The sequence below is a fragment of the Euwallacea fornicatus genome, chromosome 4 (genome assembly GCF_040115645.1).
Source record: "Euwallacea fornicatus isolate EFF26 chromosome 4, ASM4011564v1, whole genome shotgun sequence".
Taxonomy (NCBI): domain Eukaryota; kingdom Metazoa; phylum Arthropoda; class Insecta; order Coleoptera; family Curculionidae; genus Euwallacea; species Euwallacea fornicatus.
In genome coordinates, this window is record NC_089544.1 from 3514708 (window position 1) to 3540440 (window position 25733).

Sequence of the window (25733 nt, forward strand, 5' to 3'; positions counted from 1 at the left end):
ATAATAAATATAAATAAATTTCTCGTCATAGAACACCTTATAAAGAGTCGTCTACAACAATAATACATTTACTGTAGATCACTTAATTTAAGGAAACACATTTTGTGATTTTAAAAAATACTTTACTAAGACTTTTAAATGGAAAATATTGAACGAGAAACGAACAAAAAAATTGTTAAGAAAAGTCGAAGTATAATAACGTATCACTTCTTGCATTTACTAGCAATAATTATTCCTCATATGAGTTTTCATTCTCAGGTTTACAAGATGCCATATCAAAAAACATTTTGGTCTCGGATCCTTCGGTGCTCTCAGCCAGGGTTCTGGCGATGAACGCCACGACCGGGGTTCTAGTCAATTCCGCCTGGTGGCAAAAACAAGGGATCAAAATGGGAGGGCCGAAGAAGGTGTCCGATTCTACCATGGAGGTGGGACAACGACCAAATAGTGACTATCCTTGGTAAGTCCTCTAAGGTCATCCTGAAACTAACTAATGCTCATGGTTTTTATTAAAAATCGGGTGATACTATGAACATCAGTTGTTTCGTTTCTGTGTAAATAACAATGACAGTTGTCGGATTTGAGACATGGGATGTGAAAACACTTCTTAAGTTGAATAGGTTCGTATCTTAAAGGGGGTGAAACACAATAAAATATAAAGTTTAGATAAATTTTTATTCGACAAGCTATAAAGGTGGTACTGAAGAACACCCAAATATTCCTCTTTAAACAGGCTTCAACACCAAAATGTCTAGAAACAACTCCTTGCCTTCCATGACCGCTCAAAGCCAAGAACTACAGGAAACTAGACAACTACTACAAGGTGTTTCTTAATGGATGATAAAAAATTAAATGCGTGAATTATGAACTTATTTTAAGACGAAAACTTTACTTAAAACCATATCTTAAATTGGCTCCATTTTAATTTACAAGATTTTGAAATTTCATTCTTTTTTTATTGCATTAATTTCTCCTTTATTTGAAATGATAGTGAACTCAAAGTTGATGGTAACAATCATTTTAGCATTACAAACAAAGTGATGCAGCAATTATTTAAAATACTTTACAGAGTGTTACTTTTTTCGTGGTCCTCCTCAATATTTTACATTTAAAGTTTTTTTATAATATATTTAGACTCTATTCATTAACTCCATTTAACCCCTTATGTATTTTATTAACTTTTTTTGCGTCTTTAATTTTTTTTATGAAAAACGATAGTTTGCTAGATATTTGCTAAATTAAAAATTACAAATTTGGATTAAAATCAAAGTAATTGCTGAAAATGTCCTCCTCCTACCAAAATATAAAATTTTATCATTCTTCTCATGAACTGTCAGACTCTGAAAATTCCAGGTGTATTTCGAATAGTTTGACAACCATTTACAATATTTTATAATTTTAGTACCTTGCCGTATTATCATATCCTTAGGTCACTCGGGACGAATATGGTTAGGTATTTTTGAAAATATCTTTTAAATTGTTGTTCCTAAAAAAACTGAAGAGGCAAAATAGTTAATACAAGACATAAAGGAATAAATTAAGTTAATGAATAAAATCTACAAATGTTATAAAAAAATCCCGATGTAAAATATTGAGATGAGCGAAAACATCACGAAAAATGTAACTCCCTATAGACTATTTTATGTAATTGTTATTTTAGTTAATTTTTAATACAAAAATTATTGTTACTACCAATCCTGTATTAATTATCTCTGGAAATAACAGAAATATTAATGAAAATCGAAAAAAAAATGAAATTTCAACACCTCACAAATCGAAATGGAAGTAGCTTAGGACATGCCTTTATATAGAGTTTTCTTTTTAAGATAAGCTCATGAGTAACTTATTTTATTTTTTCTATACATTCAGTGACACCCTATATAGAAAATGGTTCAATCTTACATCTTGAGTGAAAAAAACAGAACATAAAATAAGATATTTAATGGCGGAATACCAAAGTTTTCTAGATTTCGAAATGATAGCTGTGACGTCACTGATAAATATTTTTCCATGGACACGCTTTTCTTTCGTAAAGATTGAAAATAACTCAATTTTTCCGGTTAATTTTCTTTAAGAAAGTTATTTCTATTTAGTATCGGTTCGAAGTAAGAAAAACTTCAAATAAGAAAATACATCTAAATAATTTGCAAGTTTAAGAAATAAGATAGAAAATTAAATAAAGAGAAGAAGGAGAACGTGAAAGGAAAAAAAGTGTAAAAATCGTTCTGGTCAAATGATAACAAAAAATGTGCTCATACGAAAGAGCTTCCATGACGTCACCTCTACCATTTTGAAAAATAAACAAGCAAATTGTTTGCCATCAAAATGAAGCTCAATGGTCCTTTGAGAAATCTCGCAGTGAAACCTTCAATTTAATTTTCTGCCTCTTTACACAAGACCTGAGGCGCGAAGTCTGTTCCATCTCATAAACGACATACCTTTGTCCTCATCCTTTCACGTGGCCTTCGAATAACGAGAATGACGAACATGATTAGGCCGATTCATTGCTATTTCAACCACCTTTCCTGTAACTTATTGATGTTCATCTTTAACATAAAAATAAATAAATATGTTAGGGACTTTAAGTTATTGGTTTTTTGTTTGTTGTTGTTAATTTTGGTTTTTGTTATGTATTTGTATTTTATCCCTTAAGTTATGCCCATGTACGGCGATACTTATTCTGAGAATATCATCTGGATGCCAGACCACATAGTCCATCAAGCCATGACTAAGGATACGTTTTAGCTGAAGAATATGCTTCTAGTCAAAGGAAACTTTCTCAGTCGGGACAATTGCCATGATGGGCAATTTGTTGGGCCTGCAATATTCCCAGAAAAGCGACTAGTATAGGTATTCCCCATATGGCCGCGATTTATGGGATCCGGCGTAGCCATAGCCCGTTGGGGTTCTTGGTGGTGGTGCGCCCCTGGTTGGAATTCCTCGGGTTTAGTACTTAAGGGATAATCGAAGTAATTTTTCGGTCTCTTTTTTCTTCTCTTCGTGTGGAAGCTGCGTCGATGTCGAGATGTGATCGAAATCATAGTGTGCAACCCGTCCAATTAAGCATTCTCCCTCTTCGTACTTAGACCAAAACTCTCTCATTATTTGATATAAGTGCAAATTAAATACAGCCCATTTTATGTAAACCAAATTGGCGTTTTCGTGGTTTCATTTATTGAAGGACCCCCTTAACAAAATAAAAAAAGGAATTTTCACGGTTAATTTTTAAATCAATTACTTTCATTTGACTTTACTTTTATGAGTGTCTCGATGTAAATGATAAAGAGGAGACTACACGAATTTATCTGTCGTTGTAAAGCATGCTCGAGTTTATGTAACGCCTGACTAAGATTAACTTGAGTATACTTTGAAAATCAATTCTGAGATAACGGTAAATTTGTGATTTTTCAAGATTTTGCTGCTTTGCAAATTTAGTTCTCTCAATAAATTTATTGCGTATATTTTTGAAAATTGACATTTTATTATCTCGTATGACATTCATTCAATACCAACAGGTCTAATTCTATTAGAAAAAAATGGGGAAGTTTAACTAGTAACATTAACAGTACAGGAAAGCACGGAGCATGAAACCTAAATTTTTATGCATTGTAATTTGAAATAAATAACCGAACAATCTTTATTACGTTATCTAATATAAGGATTTCTCTCCACTCCTACCAGTTTCAATCTTATAAATACAAATTTATATACAGAAAATATCAATGGAACAAGCTAAGTTCTAATTAGGATACATAGCTAGTACAATACTCAAAAGTAGAGGTATGACGCTGTAACCTATTTGGTTCGATGAAGACTTGGGAAAATTAAGATCGAAACTGTTGCAATTATCATCGTTGCAAGATTTACACACGAATTTGGTGATGTTTTCCTTGTGTAAGTCGAGTTCCGTACAGTTTATGTTATTACTTCTAACTACGCGGAATGTTTTATTTTCTAAAAAAAAAAACATATATAAATATTTTTTATTGCAAAACACATTAAAAAAATGTTTAAAAACATTTTTTTAATTATTAGAATTTTCAAATTTTAGAGAATAAAATAGTATCTTGGTACTCATACATTGTAATTTCAATTTTATTTCTTCCATTTGGACACCCGAACATTTTTCCTAATTGCAACCCCCTTAAATTTCCGTCGTGTGTTTAGAAGTATAAATTTCAATTACCCGCTGGAATACGTCTTTTCTCAGCAATTACTGTTTGCAATAAAATATCTACCTCTTTTGGAGAGGTTTTAAATAGTATATTTTTAATAAAATTTCAAACTGCAAAACCCTGTAATTCTGATACGCGCAACAGTAGTATATGTTGGGTCTAATCGCCATATTTTGGTGTGCCCTATCTTGGATGTTGCTATGTGCCATTCCTAATGAATCACCCTGGATATCTTTAAATAAGTAATCGCCAGGGGACAGATCTGGACTTCTCGCAGGCCAGTGCACATTACCCCTTGATTTCTGATCGGGCGACAGGCCAAAAATTCGTTTGAAATTTATCATCTTCAAACAAAATTTAGCTATGTAGCTTCGTAGGTCCCAAAATCGGATACCTATTAACGTCCACCCAAACACTAAAATATTTGGTATCCTTATTGCGTGATTTTGAAATTTTGAAAAGAAACTTTTATTTTAATACACGGTTTTACTACTGAAAGTTTAAGTTGATCAAAAAAATGTAATAAATATATTGAGTTCGTATTTAAAAAAATTAAGCTAATGATTATTCTAAAATGTTTTTGATCACTTACCGATATATGAAAATCCTCCACAAGTTTTTTCTTCTGTCATTGGGCAGTGAGACACATTGGCTTTTGGATCTAATTTATCAGCTCCACAATATAATGGAGTGTCATTTACCTCCTTCTCATTGGTGCAACAGATGCAATTCTTCGCAGCGAACACTATAAAAATAAACACGTTTTCTCCAAAACGCCTTCATTTAATAACTATACATAGGGTAAAAAAATTGGAATGCCTTCTATAAACACTACAAAAAATAATAAAAAAAATAAATTTTGCTCATTAAGGACGTCCAAAATTATCCTATTATTCCCATTTGCTAAATAGCATGTTAAATTAAAAACATCGTAGAAATAAGTTTATTTGAAGTACTGTGTTGTCAGTGTTTGCGTCCTTCCTGCTTTATGCTGTTGACTTCACCCAATAAAATTACGTTAATTAACTTCCTAATTTAATTAAATTTAATTGAAGGCAGCAATATTCAATGATATATCATCACAAGTTTGCTTATGTTTAACGCACACTTAAAAAAAAATTAATAAAGTTATGTTCTTAAATTACGAAATTAATGGTGGCAAAATGCATAATAATTGAAACATGTAATTGATTTACGATTATAAGTCATTGATTGTTCTTACCGAAATCGCTTTGGAAATACATGAAAGTCACTGTGCAAATAGCGTAAGGTAATAAATATTTCAAAACTGCCATGTTAATGTATTATATTTTCCCAGTTTAGTGAAGTTGGAAAAAAGAGCAACTGAGACTGCAAATCAAAGTCGCCTGTATATATAATATATAGTTCGAATCCAATCTTTACCATAGACTGATAGAATTTATTTGAGATAAGCTGAATTTGAAGTACTTTTTTATATCATTGACAAAGGGAATGATAAAGAAAACTATATCAATATCACATCATTTCAATATTTGCCCTGCATATATTTTGAAGCGTACTACGTAGTATAAACGAAGTGGTAGAGTTATTTTATTTACAGTTCTGGAACGTTTACTAAATGACATTTAAAGCCATGATGACTACAAAACACGTAACGTTGAGTCTGCATAGAAAGATACCTCATACAGAGTGTTAATTTTAGCATGTTAAACTGCGAAAATTACAGAAACAAATTTGAGTTATTTCGGATTTTGATCGGGAAAATTGAAGACTTGACAGAACTCAGAAAAATATAATTTAATATATAGTAGCAGATAGATCTGGCAACCCTGCTTGATTTAAGATAGTTTGAAAGTGCTAACCGGGACTTGATTAGCGGTGTGTAACATAATTACACACAGTGCGAACAGGTTGCGTACTGTGCGTAATAATATTACATAAAAGGATCAAAGTTCATCATATAGCACATGCCTGTTAGTGCTGATTTGCTGCCGTAGGTGATTCGTACATTATTTGAGATTTACTGCCTCAAAGGGTTGAGCAAAAAAAAATTGGCACATTTGAAAATATAAAAACGAATATACGTAGGTATAGCAACAAATATCTCGAAGGGTGTCCCAACAGTAATGGGACAAAGAGCAACGGCAGATTCCTGCCATCAAAATGTTAAGATCCAGCGTAATTGTTTTTGTTCGGAAAGTTATTATTAATAAAGATACAGGAAGTTTTTATTTTATTTTTGATTCTATTTCAATCGTGAAAATGGTCAAGTTTTTTGGGCCACTCTGGATTGCAATGTTTTCCCAATTTCGGATGCTTGGATAAACATACATAGAAACTGGGAAATGACGTAGCCGAATATCGAAACCAGATTTCTTTAAGAAATAGTTAAGTTTTACATATCTTTTTAAAAACACAATTGTTCATTTTTTCGCTCTATAAAGATGGATGAGAAGAGCTACTGAAGAGGGTCCTTATAAATTTGACAGTCAGGACTTTTTCTCAAAATATCTATAGAAGCAAAAAGACAGCCCATTTCACAGACAAAGAAGGCAATATCTACAAAGCGAAAAACATTTAAACAAACTAAAATTAAATAAAACTTAGAGTGTCTTTTGTTTCCTCCATTTTCCTTCAACTTCTAAGATAGCGTTATGTCTGTCACATTTTGGCAGCTGACAGCAAATCCTATCACCAATTCGGCTTCAGTAAGCACTACACCCAGCATATGAAGGACCGTCGATGCAAATATGTAATAATCATGGATTTTTGGTAACTACTTAGCAAACGTCAACAATGAAGAATGTTTGGATATAAGATTTCCCAAAGAGTTCAGCAATAGAGAACAACTTAAATCAACCTAAACAGCCCTTGACGTAATGGCATATTCATGCAAGTTTACAAATTGGCAATACTCGGTGGTTAGAAATAATAAATCTTTTAGCATGCTGAGCGCTGTATTTCCTAGTTAGGTTATTAATAAATTCCTCCACTACAACCTTATTTTCATTTTTATCTAGAAGTGTTTGCGTCAACCACTTCAGCGCCAAATGCCCGATTTAATCATAAATGAACAATATTTTTCAACTACAAATTGATTTATCAAAATACTGGTACCATAAAGGACGTTCATTTACAATCCTTGCAAAAAAAAAATCAGGGCAATAATTCGAACATTAAACATTTTACGCAATGTGTACGTAATAAAGTTTTGTGCGGGTCATCTACTTAAGGACTCGCTTGGAAGCTGACTCGGTCGTAATGGGTAATAATTCTTCATACTAATGCATACATTGGCAAAAACATGATTCATGTCAGATGTAAATCTCTTTCAGGTATGAGGATGCAGACACCAGCCCAGCGTTACGATCCCCGAAATTCGTGGAAAGCCCTCCTAATGTATCTTATAGGGGCTGGTGGACTTACCCTTATTTCTCCTGCCCCGCTCGCCGGTGGTTGATGTCTTATAGTGTTCCTATTCCGCCATCGATTAGGAGAGGGTAAGAGCACTAACATCTTTTAATATGTGGAAAAAAAAGCAGGGGCGTGCTCCGTTTAGTTTATTTAATTTTTTTCAATTTATTGATTTAAACATTTGGATCATTTTTGTGAAAATCAAGCCGTGACCCATTGCACGCTCCTGTTATTACGAAAGCAATAATCCAATGTCAGCCACAGAACAAAAACAGCCATTTCACTATTAAACGGCAAGGCTGAGAAAGCTTTATCTTTATTCGCGACTACAAAACCCCCATGAATCTCCATCATTTATCATTCTTTAGATCGCTTTGGAGAACTAAATATTGCTTAGAGCCGCTTATTGTCTGTCTAGTTCGGAGGGGTTGTCACGTTTAGCTCTACAATTTTTTTTAGCTGGGTTTAAATTGTGATCCTGCGAAATTCGATTCCTCTTGCTGTTTTTTAAATACACACAAAAGTAATTCTAGGTATTTATATTGGAAAGTTTATTAAAGAAATTTTAAAATACAGATCCGCCTTTTTAGGTATATAGAAATTAGGTATTACGATACTAAATAAATGTTATCGATGTTATAATTCAAACAGTGCGTAATGATGTTGCGTAACAATATTGCCTAATATATTATACGTCACGGTGTGTAATTGGCCTGTATTGGGTGAAGATTTTACAATAAAAGGACCGTAGTTTTGCATTTATTTAGCGAACGATTTTTAACATTGAATTCATTTTAGTCGACTGTTCCACCCTATATATCAAAGTGTACAGTATTCTTTGGGTCATAACATATGAAAGAAGAAAGGAGTAAAAAAGGCCAATTTTTTTATATAATAATTTTTCTATATTACATTTTTAGTCGACAACACAATTTCTGAGTTTCCCAACTCCTTCGACTTCGGTGGTTAAAATATCCCCAGGTTTCAGGTATTCGGGGGGGTTTCTGTTTGAGCCCACTCCAGAGGGGGTCCCTGTACAGATCAGATCTCCAGGCAATAAATTTATCACACTACAATAGTTAAAAGTAAAGTGCTTTGGCTTGCCCAGACGAAAACAAAACCTTTGAAAATTCAAACAGTTTTGTTCACTTATAATGGTATACTTCATCATTCGATTTATTTGAATAATGCCTATTAAGTAAGATTTTTGCGAAATTTCCATGAAACGCGTTTATGCTTATCTTATTGCCAAATCAGTTAACTACTCAAAATTTTAACATGTGGCTTTGTCCATATAAACCGAACATGCACAAACCTACACCGGCACTAATCTGGTCAACATACTGTATCAATATCAATTCGAGTGAATACGAACTGCTAAATTCACACTTGAATCATACATGTATATAAGCGGTGACCCTTACCATCTAAGAGTATTGAAATACAGGGTGATCATTGAAAAAAGCCACAATTCGGGGATCAAACATAAGAGGCACGTCCTAGATTAATTCATATTTTATCTATTATAAGGTAAATTAAATGCAAATCAGTAATGGTGGAATCAACGCCCTGCGGTTCATCGCCTACTGCCTCCCTTCCCCCTTTTCCGGGAAAGGGGTTAGTTCAGGTCAGTTCAATTAATATTTCACCTGGCTATTTCTGAAAGGTGCAAAGTACATGAAGAGGATAAGTAAGTGAAGATACGACCCGGAAATTAGATGATTATGATTGGGACAGCTGATAGCAAGCTGGATCAACACTTTTACAGCCTCAATCAAAAGATGAATTCAGAGGAAGTGGGGCAAAATGTAATATTTTTCCTCTCAGACATTCATCGGACATGAAGTGTTCAGAAGGCAGAGATGGTGGTTTTCTGATAGCAGAGATAATCTGAAGTACTCTGTGTTTGGTTACCGGATATGACTTTCTTCGCAATGACGCTGCAAGAGCATACCAAAACGTCGCCCAGCTGCTGCTGAGGAGTCAGGGACGCTGAATGACTATGATAAAGATGCTCATAGAGATTTTGAGACTAGCGGAAGGGAGAAGGAAAATAGAGTACTTCGAGGAAATGCTAAAGACGTCGAGTAGTAGGCTCCTAGCTTCCGTGAAGTAATGTTTCTCTATGGTTCCAGAGTAGGGGGACCCAATGCAAGAGAAAATAAGGGGTTTTGGGTGGGTGTTTTACTATATAGTCCTAGTCGAATTCTGCACACCCACATTACAGTACATCACATTAGTATAAATCCCATGTATTATCCTTGATACCTATGATCTAAAGAATTTCGTATCAATGACGTTTTTAAAAAAATGCTGTTCCATTTTGTTGTGCAGTTACAGATTTTACAACTTAGCTAGAAAATACTTCCTCTTGAAAAAAACACTTAAAAATCTCACAAGCGTCATTCAAGATGATCAAAATAAATTTTTGAGCAGTTCCTCCAAAAATATATACTATTTATCATAACAATTGCAACACTTAGAAATAATGCACGTATTTCAATGAAGTAAAGTGCGTCATGGGTTCTCCAGTGTAGTAATTCTTCTTTCTGTCATTGGCTCATACGTGTTCTATGGGAGCAAGATGAGGAAAGCGTGGAGGCCAAGGAAACACATTAACATCGCGACGTAATATATGGTTCATAGTTATATGAGCCATATGTGACCGCGCATTGTCTTGCTGAAAAAGCACGTTTCCAATGAGTTGGATGTGTGAGATAGCTATTAGATCTAACACTTCCTCTATGTAGCGCAAGGCGTTATAAGTAAAATCTACTTAATTGTACTACTCCTACAACTAAATACGTATACCAATTATGGTGGAATTTGATGAATTATTTCCGATTGTTGCAATTTTTGTGATAAGCAGTATATGTTGTACTTTTCCATGACTATTTTATTTCTCTTGACTATTACCATTCCAGCGATTCTACTATCTGTGAGGCAATAAAATGCAAACTAGCTGAGGCAAATAAAGGCTTGAGTAGTGAAATCATGTCCTTATGATAATATGCTGTTCAGCTGTATATGAAGCACTTGTTTAAAGTGCTATTTCACAATTACAGTTACTATCCATGTAGTTTATGGTAGATAGAGATAAACCTCTTCAGAACTAATTTACCTAAAATTTATTATTGAAGTTATTTATATAGCATGATCACAGTTCGCATTAAACAATTACCAAACTTATTAATCATCACTAAAATGTGTTGTAAAATTTTGTCTGAAAAAATACGATATAAGTAGGTTTCTAAACCTTGGCTTTGTCCACTTAAGATAAAGATATCATCTACTTGTAGATATTTGATTTTCCTCTTTTAGAATATCTTTTCCACATACGCAAAAGGGAGATGAACAGATGATAGGTAAGGATTTCAACACTATTGACGTGTACTTAATCTATGGACAGATATACTGCATAATAGGATTAGATAAATAAACATTAAAGTTGCTTACGCAACAAAAACGTAATTTTTTGATGATAAACATGCTTGTTGCCATGTATGTGATATACAGGAGATTGACAGTTACTTGTCTTCCAAGGGTAAGACATCAACTTTTAATCCCGCAGATGGAAGTTGTTACCCGAACTCAACGTGAGCGACAACTTTGTTGCCCGCAGCTGGTAGTTGTTACTCGAACTGCCCGAGGGCAATAATTAGGTAAGGGCGTAAAAAGGTTCTCGCCAAAAGCGCAAATATATTTTTCGTTTAACGCAGGTGATTAAATAAAGACCTTTGATATGGTTTTTATTTGTATTTCGCCATAGTACCTACCTTGAGAGATGTTCAATCAACTCGTCAATTTTAAAAATTAGATTTCTGGTATTTCCATCTTGCTTCAACTCCCCATTAACCCAGGTTTTAACCCTTAAGTTATGCGGATCAAGAATTTCATCCTTGGTAACTATACACGGCCCTATAGGGCAAAAGTGTTCCATATTTTTACTTAATACGTATTCCTCTCCTAGAACCAGTTATCGATTAGATAAGCGGCGTAAATCGCTTGGTAAACGTAGATAACTCTAGTAAACATTTTAATAACTACTTTAGAGGAGCTAAAATACTCTCTATCCTTGGAGAGTCAATAGTCCATTTTAGGCTATGTTCAGAGGAACTAAAGCAGCCACTTCTCCCTAGTATTTGACGCATAAAGTATTTGCTAAAATTTTCTCGACTGTAGCATGAATACAGACCGTTTTTATACATCCAGTCTTTCGCTGTCAGGTCTTGAGTTGCCATATAACCAAAGACATAATCAAAAGCATTTTCAGCCTTCACATTTCTCGCTGGTTTTCCTATCACCACCACAAGCTCCACTTCCCAGTCCACTGCCTAAAGGAGAAAATAACTCGTTAACGGAAGATGATCTTTTAACGGAATAACAAGTCCGGAAAGAGCACTCATCCAGGAAATTCTCATATTATCTTCAGTATTCCCCGAACAAAGCTTTTCCCCTTAGTTTTGTATATTTTCGGTTACGTTTCCTGCATAGCGTATGCAATTTCTGACACAAGGTATTCACGTAGAAAATGAAAATTCCCTGGCCTAAGTAAGTATGTCGGTATATTGCATTCTCACTCTATACATACAAATATAACCGCATATGACTTTTCCTTGAAAAGATCTCTCAGTGCTTCTCGTAAATTATTGCAATGAGCCTGAAGTGTCTATTTATGTGCAAATTGCGTGGGTTCTAAAGCCTCACACAACAAAATTTCGCGTTAAAATCGACAATTATTTGAAGTAAGAAAATGAATATTGCACCATTGTAAAAAGATGCCGCTCTTTAATTGGGGTGCGAAAAGTACTACTCGCACGTTACTATGAGTGCAGAAAGTGCGCCCATACGCACACGACCTTTAAGGTGAAAAATCATCTTACACTGCTGCATGCGGGATGCTTAATCCTGTCGTAAGGCCCAATGATGGTAGAAGCAAATTTTGAGAAAACGATGGGCTCTTTTGGATGCTTCAGCTGGTTTTCCTGACAATAATCCGTGTAATTCTGGGCGATTCCCAGAATTTTGTCCGGCTTTTTTATGGGCGGCAGTAAGTGTACTTTGTTGAGGGGGTGACGTTTGTTGAGTGGATCTGAAGCTACTCTAAAATCCCATGGTTCATTATTCATCGGAAACTTATGTAAGTTTGATTGCGGGATGAAAGGTGAAAATATTCACTGTTCGTCAAACTTTCTTCAGCATGATTTTAATTCGATTTACTTTTCCTAATCGATCTGTACAAATAGCATTAAGACACAATTATTAATTAAGTTGATAGGTTCTTCGAATTCGCCTTTTAAGTTTTTTATATTTAAATATTGTCGTGTGAATATCGCGCTTTTCAGTTCTCTTTACATCTCTTTTACTTGATGTGGCAAGTCGCGTAAACTTCTAGCTCAAGATAAATGGCTGTTTATATTAAATACATGGAATTTTGAATTGTCTATTTCTGCACCTACTTTATTTTTTTTAATTTTTCATTATTTTTATTTTTTCCCGCCCTTATTCAGATTTTACATGAACATTTTTTTTCGCAAGCCTAAGAGAAAGTTCTTTTCCTACGCCCTCATGACGAGTTCATTAGGAACCTCCTTTTTAATATTTCAATAGCAAAAAATCCAGTCATAATATCAGAAACTGTTTGCAACTGTTTGAAGATCTCTTTAATCATCCATTATCAATAAAAATCGATAAAAAGTTTGTGTAGGTCTTCTCACAATTTGGGTTTAATTTTCCTCCCTACCAATTCAACTGGATCCAAACTACTTTCTCCTACAAGTAATTACTTTATGCCTCTTACGAGATGGCATAGCTTTACTTTCTAGTATTATAGATGTGTTGACACACTAACGATATTGTTCAAATGCATGTTCGTAAACATAGTCTCCTTCAAAAACCAATAGTGATGTACTGAAATTGAGTCTGGCCGCTTTCCAGACTGAATTTAATAGGAAAGGTCCCTTTTCAATAATTCTGTATGCTAAAACAAGTTCTCCCTAAGTTTCCTAACAATATTTGCATCCACTTAGTTGTTATCTACATATTTCCATTTCTATGGGATTCCGTTCTGAATCTTAGCCAAAAACAGTGAACGAAAAAGTTGAGTGGAAAAGGCCCAATCGTATTGCTGTTTTTGTGGCATAAACAGTCAAATAAATGTTAATGCAGAGCCAAACGAATGTTAACACCTAGTCGAATGAACGTTACCAAAATGTCAAATAAACGTTAATAAAATGTCAAATGAACGTTAATAAATAGCCAAATAAATGGTAATAAATAGTCAAATAAATGAAACAGTCAAATTGTTGTTGTATTGTATATTTTTTCATGCCAGAATAATTAAATTGTTGATTCAGATTAGTTCAATTTAATTCAAGGTGGTTAATTTCTACCGTTAATATGGGTCAGTAGTTTATGTTCTCTCTCTTTGAACCCTGTTCGCTTAAAGTGTTACTAGTTCCTTTTTACACCCCTCTAATTCGTAGCAAACCCGCAGATGAAGATAATACGTGGATGCTTCCTTTCATCAATAAATACACAAAGGCAAAGTAGAAAACACGCCATTTCCATATACCTAATTAGAATCCGATATTTAAACTCTAGCGAGAGAATCGTGGTAAATGAATATTTCTCACGTCTTTGATGTCAATTAATTCCTGAAACGGTTACTCCATTAAATAGATCGTTTAAACGAAATTAGGTGCGATTAAAGAAGTTTTCCGGAACAAAAGTTTTCTTCTACTTACTCTTTCAATTTCTGGTAAGCCTGGTCATGTTCGTGCAGGAATCGCACTAAATCAATTGGTACCCAGTTTACATGCGAATTCAGGTCGATAACGCTGTCTCCGTCCAGAACTCCGAGGTGGATCTTGCCGGTATTTAGCATGAACTGCACCAACTTCATTTTGACTAAAATTAAAAAATAACATTGTTGAGAAATTGAGGATATTCTTCATTGCGCGCGGGTTTTCCTTCACATTGGTTGAGGGATTTGTTGTCATGCGAAAATTAGTTTGGAGTAACAAAGGAGGAGTAATGCATTAGAGAATAATGACGTGCTAGTAAAGACTTTAACGTAATATCGCTTTTCAGTGTGATCTTGAGCCTTTTTAATCGTGCACTCATTAGTTGCTGTAGATTCGCAAACGCAAAAAGGCAGTCCGAGAACACTTTTTCCAGATAAGATGGATGCCATCAATAAAATTATAAGTGCAGGAAAAAAAGTCTAGGAGAAAATTTCTTGGGAATAAACTCGAAAGAAAACAAATGTACGAAAAAGACGTAAGAAAAAAGGTGTAGAGAAAAGTGTTGCGAAAAAAGGTGAAGGAAAAAATGTAAGAGAAAAAAGTATAGGTACAAAGGTACAGAGAAGAAAAGTATAAAGAAAACTTTGCTGCAGAAAAAATTTAGGAAACTGAAATGTATTTACCTTTATAATGTTTTTAAATTATTCATTTAATCCACTGCATAATGTTCCCCTTTGTTACACAAGCAAATGCGATGATAAAGGAACGTTAGGTAAACGTAAATGTACATTCAAAGCAAACTTTTAATTTTAGAAATCAAATCATCAGTGTTGTAACTAATAAGTGTTTCCAATAACAAACATTCTAAAAGAGAAAGTTTGCATACCCGTCATATTTTTAGAGTGTGATTATTTTTGTTACGATTAAATTAATAAATGAAAAAATATTTAATTTAAATCGCATAAATCATATTAATGAATTGTTTGTTGAAGTCGTTAAAGATATGGAATTTATTTATGGGTTTATTGTACTTTCGATTAGTCGAGCAGCAATTTGTCTTAGATTTTTCTGGATTACGTTCTTAGTGCGTTGAAGTAAATATAGATGATCATTATGAAATACCAAATATCATGGCACAATGCGAACACGTAAAAACATTTAAAAAATGTTTTTTTTTTTTGGAGAACCGATAGGCCGATTTCATGTCGCGCTTCCAATTCGGTTCAAAAACTCCGAATGGAGAAGGGATAATTAGAAAACTACATATTTTAAAAAAGGCCATTCAAATTTCAAGAATTTCATTTTTTTTTTAGTTCAGACACGTTATAAATATCTCAGAAAACAATGCAGACAACTTCAGGTCACATCAAATTCAGTTGATTTTTCGTGAGGTTTTTTAATCCAAGAGATGTTATAAATATGTTGTGAATGGTTAATCTGCTGCCAGTCAACATCTTAAAGACCTGCTTCCTTTCCTCTTACACTTCTGCATTTAAAATAAATATTATTAGACACTATACCTCCTAAAATTTATCTTCAAGTGACCACTATCCACATGCTGCGATCGAACTATCTTTATCAACACTTATCGAACACTCCCAACACTTTCAACGTCACGAGAAGACCCCTCGAAAGCAAAGTGACCGTTGCATTAGGTAACAGTATAAGAGCTTTATCGAAGTTTAAACATTATATCGGGACCCGTGAGGTTGTTTATAAACACTCTGTAGACTTTCCTTAACCTCTGGCCTTTTCCGAAGCTGATAGTACAGTGGATTATTGGAAGGTATAGAAAATTGAATAACAAGTCTTGGATAACAATGCCCCGGAGGTTAATATTTCGTTAATCATGATGGAACGCAGTCTTCGTTTTTGGTGCATTAAGTTTTTTTTCATATACGAGTATTTCAATAATGTAAAACACATATTTATTATTAATATCTTAATTCCTACGGAAATCAGAAACTCTTCTGGCTGCGGCCCAGAAGGAAATCCTGGAATAAATAGTTATTACACTGATTAACATTCTGTTTAATCCAAAGTTTTTTCGACAATAATTATTTTCTTAAAATTTCCTTATTTTTCACGCAAGAGAATCAGTATCTCGGGAATTTTTTTATTTTCATCTTTGTTTGATTTTCCTTAGAGAAAACTTGAAAAGGATTGTGAACCCAATCCCTAGATAGATGTCCCAAAATAAGTTTAAACAACCTGGATATTAATATTATTCCTGTTCCGTTGTTGAAAGTGGTTCCAGTTAAACCACGAACCTGTCTTCCGGTCAGCCCTGCGCATCCGAGCTGCCTCGGTCGGTCCTGGACGGCGGGGACTCCCCAGTCTGACCGGACCGAGCAGAGATTTTTCAATGTCCCTCCACTGATTCCGTTGACAAGAAACAATATTTCCTGGGTAAGGCCAACCTATTGGAGTTGAAGGTCATAAAAGTGTGTCTAAGCTTGAGCTAGTAAATAACGAGCATCCAATGCAATAAGTCATTGAAAACCCCTCTTTTTGCACGACTTAACGAGTTTCAAAATGTCGAAACAAAATCGCATCCTAATAAGGCCAAAAAACAAGTAAAACATCAAAGCATATTTCTTGCTTTTTAGTGAATTAATAAGGGTCTCAATATTAAGCTCACTATAGGCAAGGAATAATATCCTTTTGAAAAACTTCTTTTGAAAACCCCATGAAGAGGCGTAAACACGTTAAAAACCAAATCCTCAATAACTTCTTCTATCTTATCTGAACTGGTAAAATTCCCTGTTTAATAATTTATAAGCAGCTTTTCGCCCTTTTGTTGTCTCCCGAAAACGGAAGATTTATATTGTTTTGCTGTGGCAGCATCACTGGAGTATGTTTACCAATAAATAATCTGAGGAGTTGTAAACTTTGACGAGAAGAAAGCCGTAGGTTTTTGTATGCAAAGCACCACAAGATCTATATATTTTTAAGGGGTATAGAAAAAATGTCAGATAAAGCCATGAATAAAAGGGCGCCAGCAAAAAGTTTGATTGATTGGCTTCTTGAAGGCAGAGAGGGACATCATTTTCAACATGAGCGTAAAACCGCCATCATGCATCATAAAACGCAGGGAAAACATGGGGATTAACTGCTCTTATATTCTATTTTCTTTTCTTTTTCCTGGTAATCCTAGAAGCACCCGCTTGCTTGAATCCCATTTCAAACTTAAAAGGAAGCAAAAGCTTTAGTGCATGGAAGAACGTTTGCCTGGTTATTTCTGAGGTTGTATCAGCTATTTGTCCAAAAAGTACCTTAAAAACTTACCAAAAAAACAATGCTTCATCCTTTACGTAACGGACCCACTCTTGTAAATAAATCTATATTCTTTTCACTCAATGCCAAAGCCCTCCTCGAATGGAAAGATTAATGGAGGGCCCTGAATGGATACTACGAAAGGCCTAGTGACAAGAATTAAATTATATTGCCCTATACGTATATCCTATTTAAGCCCGAAATCTCGATGGAAACTAGACTTGTACTGGGGAAATTCCGCGATAAATCGAGGAAGCTAAATTCCAGTATGTCCAAGTTTATTTCCATCGACGTGTCCAATATCCACTATTAGACATCAAGCACAATAACAATAATAATTGTTTCATTTTCAGACCATGATTTATAGTCCGGAAAATGGATCAAATATTATCAAACATTATGACCACATAGGGGCAAACCTGCAATCATCAATCAATGTTCTTGGGTTGTTGTTTTTATTGGATGATATTAGTTTATTTGTTGATGTATTGCACCTTTGAAACGGAAGTAATTTCAGTTTCATTAGTGAGTTTTCTTTTTATGACGAATTCGTGATGCGATAACGAAAGACTACAAAAATTAGATTTGAAACTTGATTCGTGAAATCGTTTCCTCTCAGACAGGGCAAAAGAATTTTCTCCATCTTGTTGCTTTTGGGAAGTTTTCTCTGGAAACATATCAAGATATTGGTTTTCTAACAATTATAGCGTAATACTTGATAATATCTCGTAGTATTAAGGAATTTTGACCTTTAAGTCTTAAAATGCATTTATATTCTATTTCTGACCCTCATACTTTAATTAATAACGCACCAAGTACGGTTGCATCGATGTAAGCAGCTTTATATAGAAACAAAAAAAAATCACAATGAGGAACAGAAGAACAGGTTAGTTCCGGTTAATTCAGTTTAGTTCATATTAATTAAGATTGATTTAAGTGTAGTTCAAGTTAGTGCAGATTTGTCAATAATATTTTTATTAATCCAGCATACGTTAACTCAATCAGAATTCTGAACCTCAAAGTTCTTTACTTACGAAAGACGTCAAAAGGGCTTAAGTTGAAAGGATAACGATGGAGCGTCCTCCCAGCTTTGAAATTTCTTCACGTTAATCAACAAAATTTGACGAGTCGTGTGAAGTTTATTTTAGGTGAGGAGAGTTATAATTTGAGAGGGTATGACGCACATTTCTTATTTTCATACGGACATAATTTTATATGATCTAAAACATAACTATGTAATAAATTTGGGCATTTCTCAAATTCTTTGCATTTTTTTTCTATTGAAATAAATGTTTTTCATGTTACCATTTTAGTTACAACGTGAAATTTACGTAGTTGCTGCCGCAATATTTTTAATTAACAATACTATTTAGGCATGGTTTATTCTTTTTACATTAATTAAGCTCGATAGTGAAACAAAATAATAACAATAAGCAAAAAAGTAATTTTAACGGTTAAAGTGCCCATTTGCAGTCAAAAACAGAAACCACTTGAGAATTCTAAATAAAACTGAGCTTCTCTACTTCGGACAATTCCATTTAGTCCACAAGAAGTAGAGGCGGTTAGAGTAGTAAACTTTGAAATATACTTTTCAAGACTATATAAACAAAACCGTTGACTGTCTTAAGCTAAAAGACAGCACGGGACGTTTTATTATGCAATTAAAGCACTATTCCTCTTATTACTGACATTTTCAAGCCAACTTCGTTAAAGTGATTCTATTGGCCGCTTTGCCTTCTAAGTTGCTTAGATGAGGAAATTCAATTCAGGTTTTCGACACAATTTTAAATTAAAAGAGTCATTATTTTATATTTCCTTACAAAACTCATTTGCATCGTAGGTGTATAACAAATAATGATAGCCCTCCTTTACCTTCCGGCTGGCTTATCCGATTTACCTTTTATTAATACAATATCCGCTAGATGAGACTCCAGAAAAGTTTTATTAGCTTGACCGAAGTTTCCTCCACGGCAGCAAAGGAAATAAGGAAGGAAAAGTTTTAGACATTGAGTAAGTTTAGAAAAAAAATTAGGTTGAAAATTACGATATTCATTTTCTTTGTCTTTGCATCTTACGTCAAAGCTTCGTATTTGGCGTGTGAATTTCCTTAGATCTATGGCACTAATCCATTGTTTATGCTTTTTGATTGCGTTGAGAAATTTCAATGTAATCATGATTGGCGACATTCGGCAGATTCAACAATTGTACAACTTAAATCGTCAGTTGTTATTGCGAACTCTAGATAGATGCCCAACTGATATCTCCGGTGAATGCGGCCGTAAATATAATTTTCTTTCATTTGACCACATTCGCATATGGCAGGAAGTACACCGGTTTCAGCCATATTAATAACGGTTTTACTACTGTGACTGCTTGTGGGATTTTTAAAAATGTGTTCTTGAGGCGCCAGGCGCCTTCACCATTTCAATAAAGTAGCTCTGGAATATTTCGCCTTTAAGACACTTTGAACAAATATCTAAAACGGCAATTTTTCAGATTTCTAGACTGGGCGAACTGTAAAGTTCAAAATTGTCGTAGGTTTCAAGGCAATAAGAGAAGAACAACAGCTGAAACGGATTTCCTCTATTATTCCGCCTTCATACCGAAAAGCAATTATTCGCCTCAGTTTATTTAGCAAACGAAATGGTGTTGCCAAGGCCTATTTATATTCCTTATAAGCGACCCGTAATACTGAAAAAGAAGAAAATGCGCCTGATTTACCTAAATAATTGCGCTATAAATCTGTATATTCAATTAACTCTGACAACAAATTGTTTCACTGAGTCTTGCTCTTTATTTCAGACTAAAGGGATTCTTAAGCCTAGATGTGGACCTTTCCCACCTGGAGGTCGATCAATGTGAATCCCAGTTTCATGAGTCATCAATCAAGACAATGGCAATTTTCCACGGATCGCATAAGTGCCATAATGAGACATCAGAAGTATGTATTTTTCAGCTTTTGGATATATTAAATAGCTCAGTGACGCAAGTTGCCTGCTGACAATCATTAATTCATCTAAAGATAATTTGAATTGACCTCTTGACATATGAGGGTTTTGCATTTTGTGTCTTGAATCTTTGTGATAAAGCTATCTTTATTTTGTAGGTTTATTGAAAATAAAATAGTTTATTGAAACTATCTGAATTTTCGCGTTTTGGGACGACACCTATAATGGTGTATACGAAGTTATATTGCCTAAATTATAGAGCTCTATGATATCTACGTACTATGTTAGTTTACCCCTATTATTTCTATCTCCGCGAATACAGATGGCGCTAAGGAAATGGGTTTATTTATATAGATATCAAATTGTAAATATTTGATTTTCTGCACTAAATGGCGCAGGACCCTTTGGAGGTCTATTAATCGTCCTGGGACTTTAATCGTGAGCACCTCAAGGCAGTTTTCACATTAAATTTATATCCGTGCCAACATAAATCAAAGCGAACAAAATTATTTTTTCTTTTCGATTCAGCTCTCGCACTTGAAAAATATCTCTTCGAATATTAGCAAATAAAATAAGAGTTTTCGAAATGGTAATTGGTGATTAAACGGGTTTTATTTCGCAATTAGTTACGTAATGAACGCAAAATTAAAAAATTATAAGAAAATGCTGTTTTGTGTAACACGCTCCCAATTATCTCGACCCAAAAGATGCCACTCGTCACATAAAACCTTGCATTTCTGAACTGGCTAAATAAATAGCTCTTACACTATGGGTTAGTGAAGAGACTGGCTTTGTTCGATTTAATTTAGACTCACTGCCACGTGTCTCCGCCTTGCATATTGTCTCAAACTTCCCCAAGTATTAAAGGTCAATTCCATTTCCATAGTTCCTCAATACCCTAATATACAAATTGCGGGAAAATTGGTTCCGATCCCCCGTTATGAAGATATAACGTTTACACATAAAGAGCCAATAATAGGGTAACCTGCACCCCCATAACCGAAGGTCTACTTCACTCGAATAACTTCGTAATTAATTTGCCCAAGTCTGCGTATCCAAAATCCAGCTGCGTCCATACTGAACTTTGATTATACGGTTCCAGTAATTGACCTAAATTTATATGAAGCAGCAGCGAGGGAATTTTCTGAAGAAGTCTCCATGGACGCCTCGTTTATGATACGATAGTTTATGGTAAGATCAGGCACTTCGACGCTAGGCCCCGGTCTTTATTTCTTATGTTGTCTGTTACGGCTTATCAGACGTTATCATGACTTTGTATTACTGGCTGAAGACATGGTTAATAAAATTATTTGATCCAGAGAACAAATTTCATAGGATATTACACCTGATGCTGCTCTAAGATTAGGGTCTCGTCGGAAAGCGAGAAAGTCTTGAATCTAATCAAATGTCTCATGAGCCACCACATTTAGAAATGGTGATAACAAGGTGAAATCCAGGGAAATATTGTATTTATTAATCTGTTCAACCTAATGTGGGTGAAGTGAGGTGGAGTACGACACATCTTAGTCAATTCTTATTTCCTGGATTTTAGCGTTTTCCCTCTCTTTTAGTTGAGTTTTTTCTGTTAATTTTTCGATTAATGGTCATAAATTCGCATATGTCTAAATTGGATTTGCGTTGAGATCAAGGACCGTAAACTGTATTAGTTGAAAATATAAAATTTTATTGGTTTTCCCCTTCTTTGAATTTTTACTTTCCCCTAAATCTCGATCCCACATTGTGTAAAATGGAAAAATAGCTGCTCGACACTCTCTTACATTAAATATTTATTCCGTCTAATTTTCACGCTGAAATCAGCAAATCCATTCCAAATCCCAAGGGAGAAATTTCCAAAGCTCGCTGAACTGTGTTTAACCATTATCCTTCTATCCCCCGTGCTGACATTATACATCTTGCATTTCTTCAGTCTATTTAAGGAATGAGGGTGGAGGAGCAGTGACATAGTCGATTCTCTAATACACTTTGGACGAAAAGCATTATAAATGCTCGACTATGCAATAAAGTTCAATAAAAAGCCCGTTGAAATTCCGATGATGACGGGACAAATCGGATTTTTTTTTGTAGGGCCAAAGCCTGGAATGTCGTTTTATTTTATGCAAATGATGGCATCAGACGCAACTGAACTAAAGCCCTGGGGACTCGAGATCAACTGAAACGGTGTGTCGGTATTATACCGTTGAACGTTGTTGAATTTGATAATTGCGAAATCGGGCCGTCAAGAAGCTTAGCGAGAAACGTTATCATGGACCTAAAGAGCCCTGAATTAGTTGAGATTAGAAATGAATTCAAAGTAAAGCAGTATCAGCACCACGAGTATCGCATCCTTCAAGATCAAAAGATACGGTGATACCTTCAGTTTCAGGTCTTCCTCTCCCTCTCTCCCTCTCTTCCTCTCACACCTCTATTGCTGCTCTCTTTCCCTCTCCACGACATTTTTCCCCCTCTCTTCTCCTCGTACATTCTCCTTCCCTCCTCTATCTTTGTGTCCCTCTACGTCCACGAAAGGCCCTACGATTGTCCGTAACGCAAGTTTTCAACAAATGACTCCGAAAATAAATAGGGCTAATGGATTCTATTAGCTTATATAAAAGGAAACAGTTGCTGCTCTTATTTTCTCTCTTTTTCTCTCTCTCCCCCTTCCTCTCTCTATCTTAAATCTACCTATCTATCTTAAATCCTTAGTATAAGACTGATATTTAGAACGATCACAGCTACTTTCTCGTTATTTAAATCTTGGCAATTATTTATTTTAGTGCATATTCAGACCGACTCTGCAAGTTCCATCATGGTCCAGAGGTCGCTACCAATGCCAGTGCAGAAAGGGCTACTACTCACCCCATGATGGAGGCGTTTTTAATGGTTCTTTGATTGAAGGTAAAGCGCGTCCTTTTAGTATTAACCCGCGATTATGAACAGCGTTTTACGATTCATAAGGCCATGATTGTAACCGCTGATAATAGCTGCTGGCGCCATGAAACGACGGATGAAATACGCTCTCTGTGTCTCTTATTCTTCGCTCTGCAGTCTAAAATGAAATATGCTTTTATTTGAAGTTGTGAATTTTTAAAAACGCGAAAAATAAATTTAATTTCGCTCGTTTTCAAAGGTAACGCGAATCGTTGCTCTGCCCTTTTTGTTCGCATTGTGCTCCTATTCTTTGAATTTTTATCCTGAAAAGTGCGCATGAAAAGGTAAAACCAGATGTAAGGGAAGGTAGTAGGGTAAACTTGTGAGTCATCTCAATTATTCTAAACAAAGCTAAGAAAATCGCTGTGGGACATATACCACACATAATGTATTTCATATTAAATTAAGCCGGAAGGAACTGTTACCAGATTCAGGAAAATAGAAATTTATATGTAAACTATTATTTCCGAGGATCTGGTGTTGGCAGCAAAGTAAGTATAATCCGAGGATGGTTCGGTCTTTTGTTTGCCCAAACGCCGATGATTTATAGCAACCGAGAAAGTTTATTGCATATTTTAGGTTTTTGGTGTTACTTCATAATTGTTGGTACAGGATTTCCGTATTTAAAAAAATGCAGGTTAGTTTAGGTTAGTCGGCATTTACTTAGGTTAGTTGCGGCATGTCTCGAAAACGCAATTATCACTATAAAATCTGAGGAAAATTCTATACGACGCTTGTAATCCAGCTACTCCTACTAACTTTTTGTTTTCAAATGGAAAAGCACTCGTTGTACTATATCAAATGAAATATAATTCATTAAGGGATACAACGATATTCTCAGAACTAAAATTGGATCTACAATTTCGTTAAAAAATTAAATTATTAGATACAAAACGAAGCAACTTACAATTAAATCAAACAAAATTGAAATTCCTACAATAAATGCTTAAATTGGGCTCCAGTAACAATTCAGTTACGACTCGGTCGTTCCTCGAACTCCATTATACAACTATCCATTGTTGCTTCTCTTATTAATTATAATTCTGTTTCAGTTCTAGAAAGTAAATCATCTAAATTTTGTAATTTATATTTCTAAGACAAATTTTTTAAGTCACCCCATTCGAAAAACGAAGGGTGCAAAATGTGAAGTTCGTGGCGGTCATTCTATTGCGCCCCTACTACCGGTTAATCTCTTAGGGAAAATCTCATCAAGATTATTTCTCACAGCCATAGCATAATGTGGTGGTGCACCATCTACAAAATTTTTCGTAAGTTCTTTTATGATCTCTATACCACAAAAAGATTAAAACTTCAATTCATGGTTTTTCAGATCAAAAATCAATTTTTTTTGATATCCTAATTGTGATAGATGCCTAAAAAAATGTTTACATTGAAGATGATTTGGAATTTCTATGTCTTATTATCATTGTTTTACACTCCTTCAAAGTAAAATAAGAATGAACAATCTATTTATGATACAAAAATTAAAACTTTCAATCTTTTTAGTATATGAACATTAATCTTTTTTTTAAGGAAACTGTAGATTCAATTTTAGTTCTGAGTACACCGTCGTATCCCTTATTGAATTGTCGTTAATTTGATATACTACAGTGGGTGCGTTTCCATTTGAAAACAAAACATTAGTAGGGGTGCTGGATAGGGGTGAAAATTTTGAACATCGAAAGTAATACATTAAATGCCTTTTTTGAAATTAAAATTATACGTGTTCAAGCATTTTTTTCAAATAGCGGATTTATGAAAGTTATAAACGGCTTGCAGTCATTTTTACCAGCGCTGTATAACTTTTGCATTTAACCCATTTTTATTTGCATTCTCGCAATGAAGACATTGTGCGTCAATATTGAAAATTAGATGATGCTCTAAGCTTAAGACGAATTTCCCTGCACGTATACCATCAATGTCTTGTAATAGTTCAAACGTAAACTGGAATTTCAATTCATGCCACATTCCCATTTTCTGTCTGTGTTAGATCGATGTCTTGTTACGGTTTCCTAGCCATAAAATTTGCCAATTTTACATTAAGTTTTCTAGTGGATTTTTTGCACTTCTTGACATTTCATAGCGAATCCAATGTCCATAAATAAATAGATAAAATTTAGAATTTGGACCCAAGTATCGTTACATAATGCCTTGATACACTCAGCAGCGAGTTCGTAACTCGATAACGATCCGACGGGTCCCAGACCTATTTGAAAATGAGGAGCGGTGATATCACGAACATTAGGAAATCTGAACTAATCTGA

The 25733-nt window shown here is 34.6% G+C and overlaps 2 protein-coding genes and 1 long non-coding RNA gene across 5 annotated transcripts in view; 1 reads left to right on the forward strand and 2 right to left on the reverse strand.

Annotated features, from left to right (window-relative positions):
* LOC136350804 (probable G-protein coupled receptor CG31760) overlaps positions 1-25733 on the forward strand; it is a 64587-nt gene that overhangs the window by 26425 nt on the left and 12429 nt on the right. For both annotated transcript variants that reach the window (XR_010734215.1, XM_066302875.1), the window contains exons 5-8: positions 259-460; positions 7493-7657; positions 20396-20534; positions 23316-23436. Coding sequence is in view for 1 of the 2 variants with exons in the window: in XM_066302875.1 (XP_066158972.1) it covers positions 259-460; positions 7493-7657; positions 20396-20534; positions 23316-23436 (627 nt within the window). In the remaining variant the exon portion in view is untranslated. The remainder of the gene's footprint in view (positions 1-258; positions 461-7492; positions 7658-20395; positions 20535-23315; positions 23437-25733) is intronic.
* On the reverse strand, positions 3460-5558 carry LOC136350806 (uncharacterized). Its single transcript, XR_010734216.1, has 3 exons — positions 5398-5558; positions 4768-4920; positions 3460-3954 (listed from the first exon to the last, which is right to left on the reverse strand). It is a non-coding gene; the product is annotated as an uncharacterized lncRNA (long non-coding RNA).
* LOC136350805 (fumarylacetoacetate hydrolase domain-containing protein 2-like) lies at positions 8334-15993 on the reverse strand. 2 transcript variants are annotated; one of them, XM_066302877.1, is made up of 6 exons: positions 15001-15139; positions 14318-14480; positions 12455-12674; positions 11767-11905; positions 11348-11537; positions 8334-8641 (listed from the first exon to the last, which is right to left on the reverse strand). In XM_066302877.1, exons 2-6 carry the CDS (start codon positions 14473-14475, stop codon positions 8488-8490), a joined length of 861 nt encoding a protein of 286 aa, XP_066158974.1. In that variant the 5' UTR covers positions 14476-14480; positions 15001-15139; the 3' UTR covers positions 8334-8487. The 2 variants fall into 2 exon arrangements, with proteins under 2 accessions (XP_066158974.1, XP_066158973.1); XM_066302876.1 differs by lacking the exon at positions 15001-15139 and adding an exon at positions 15838-15993 and having other exon boundaries at positions 8337-8641.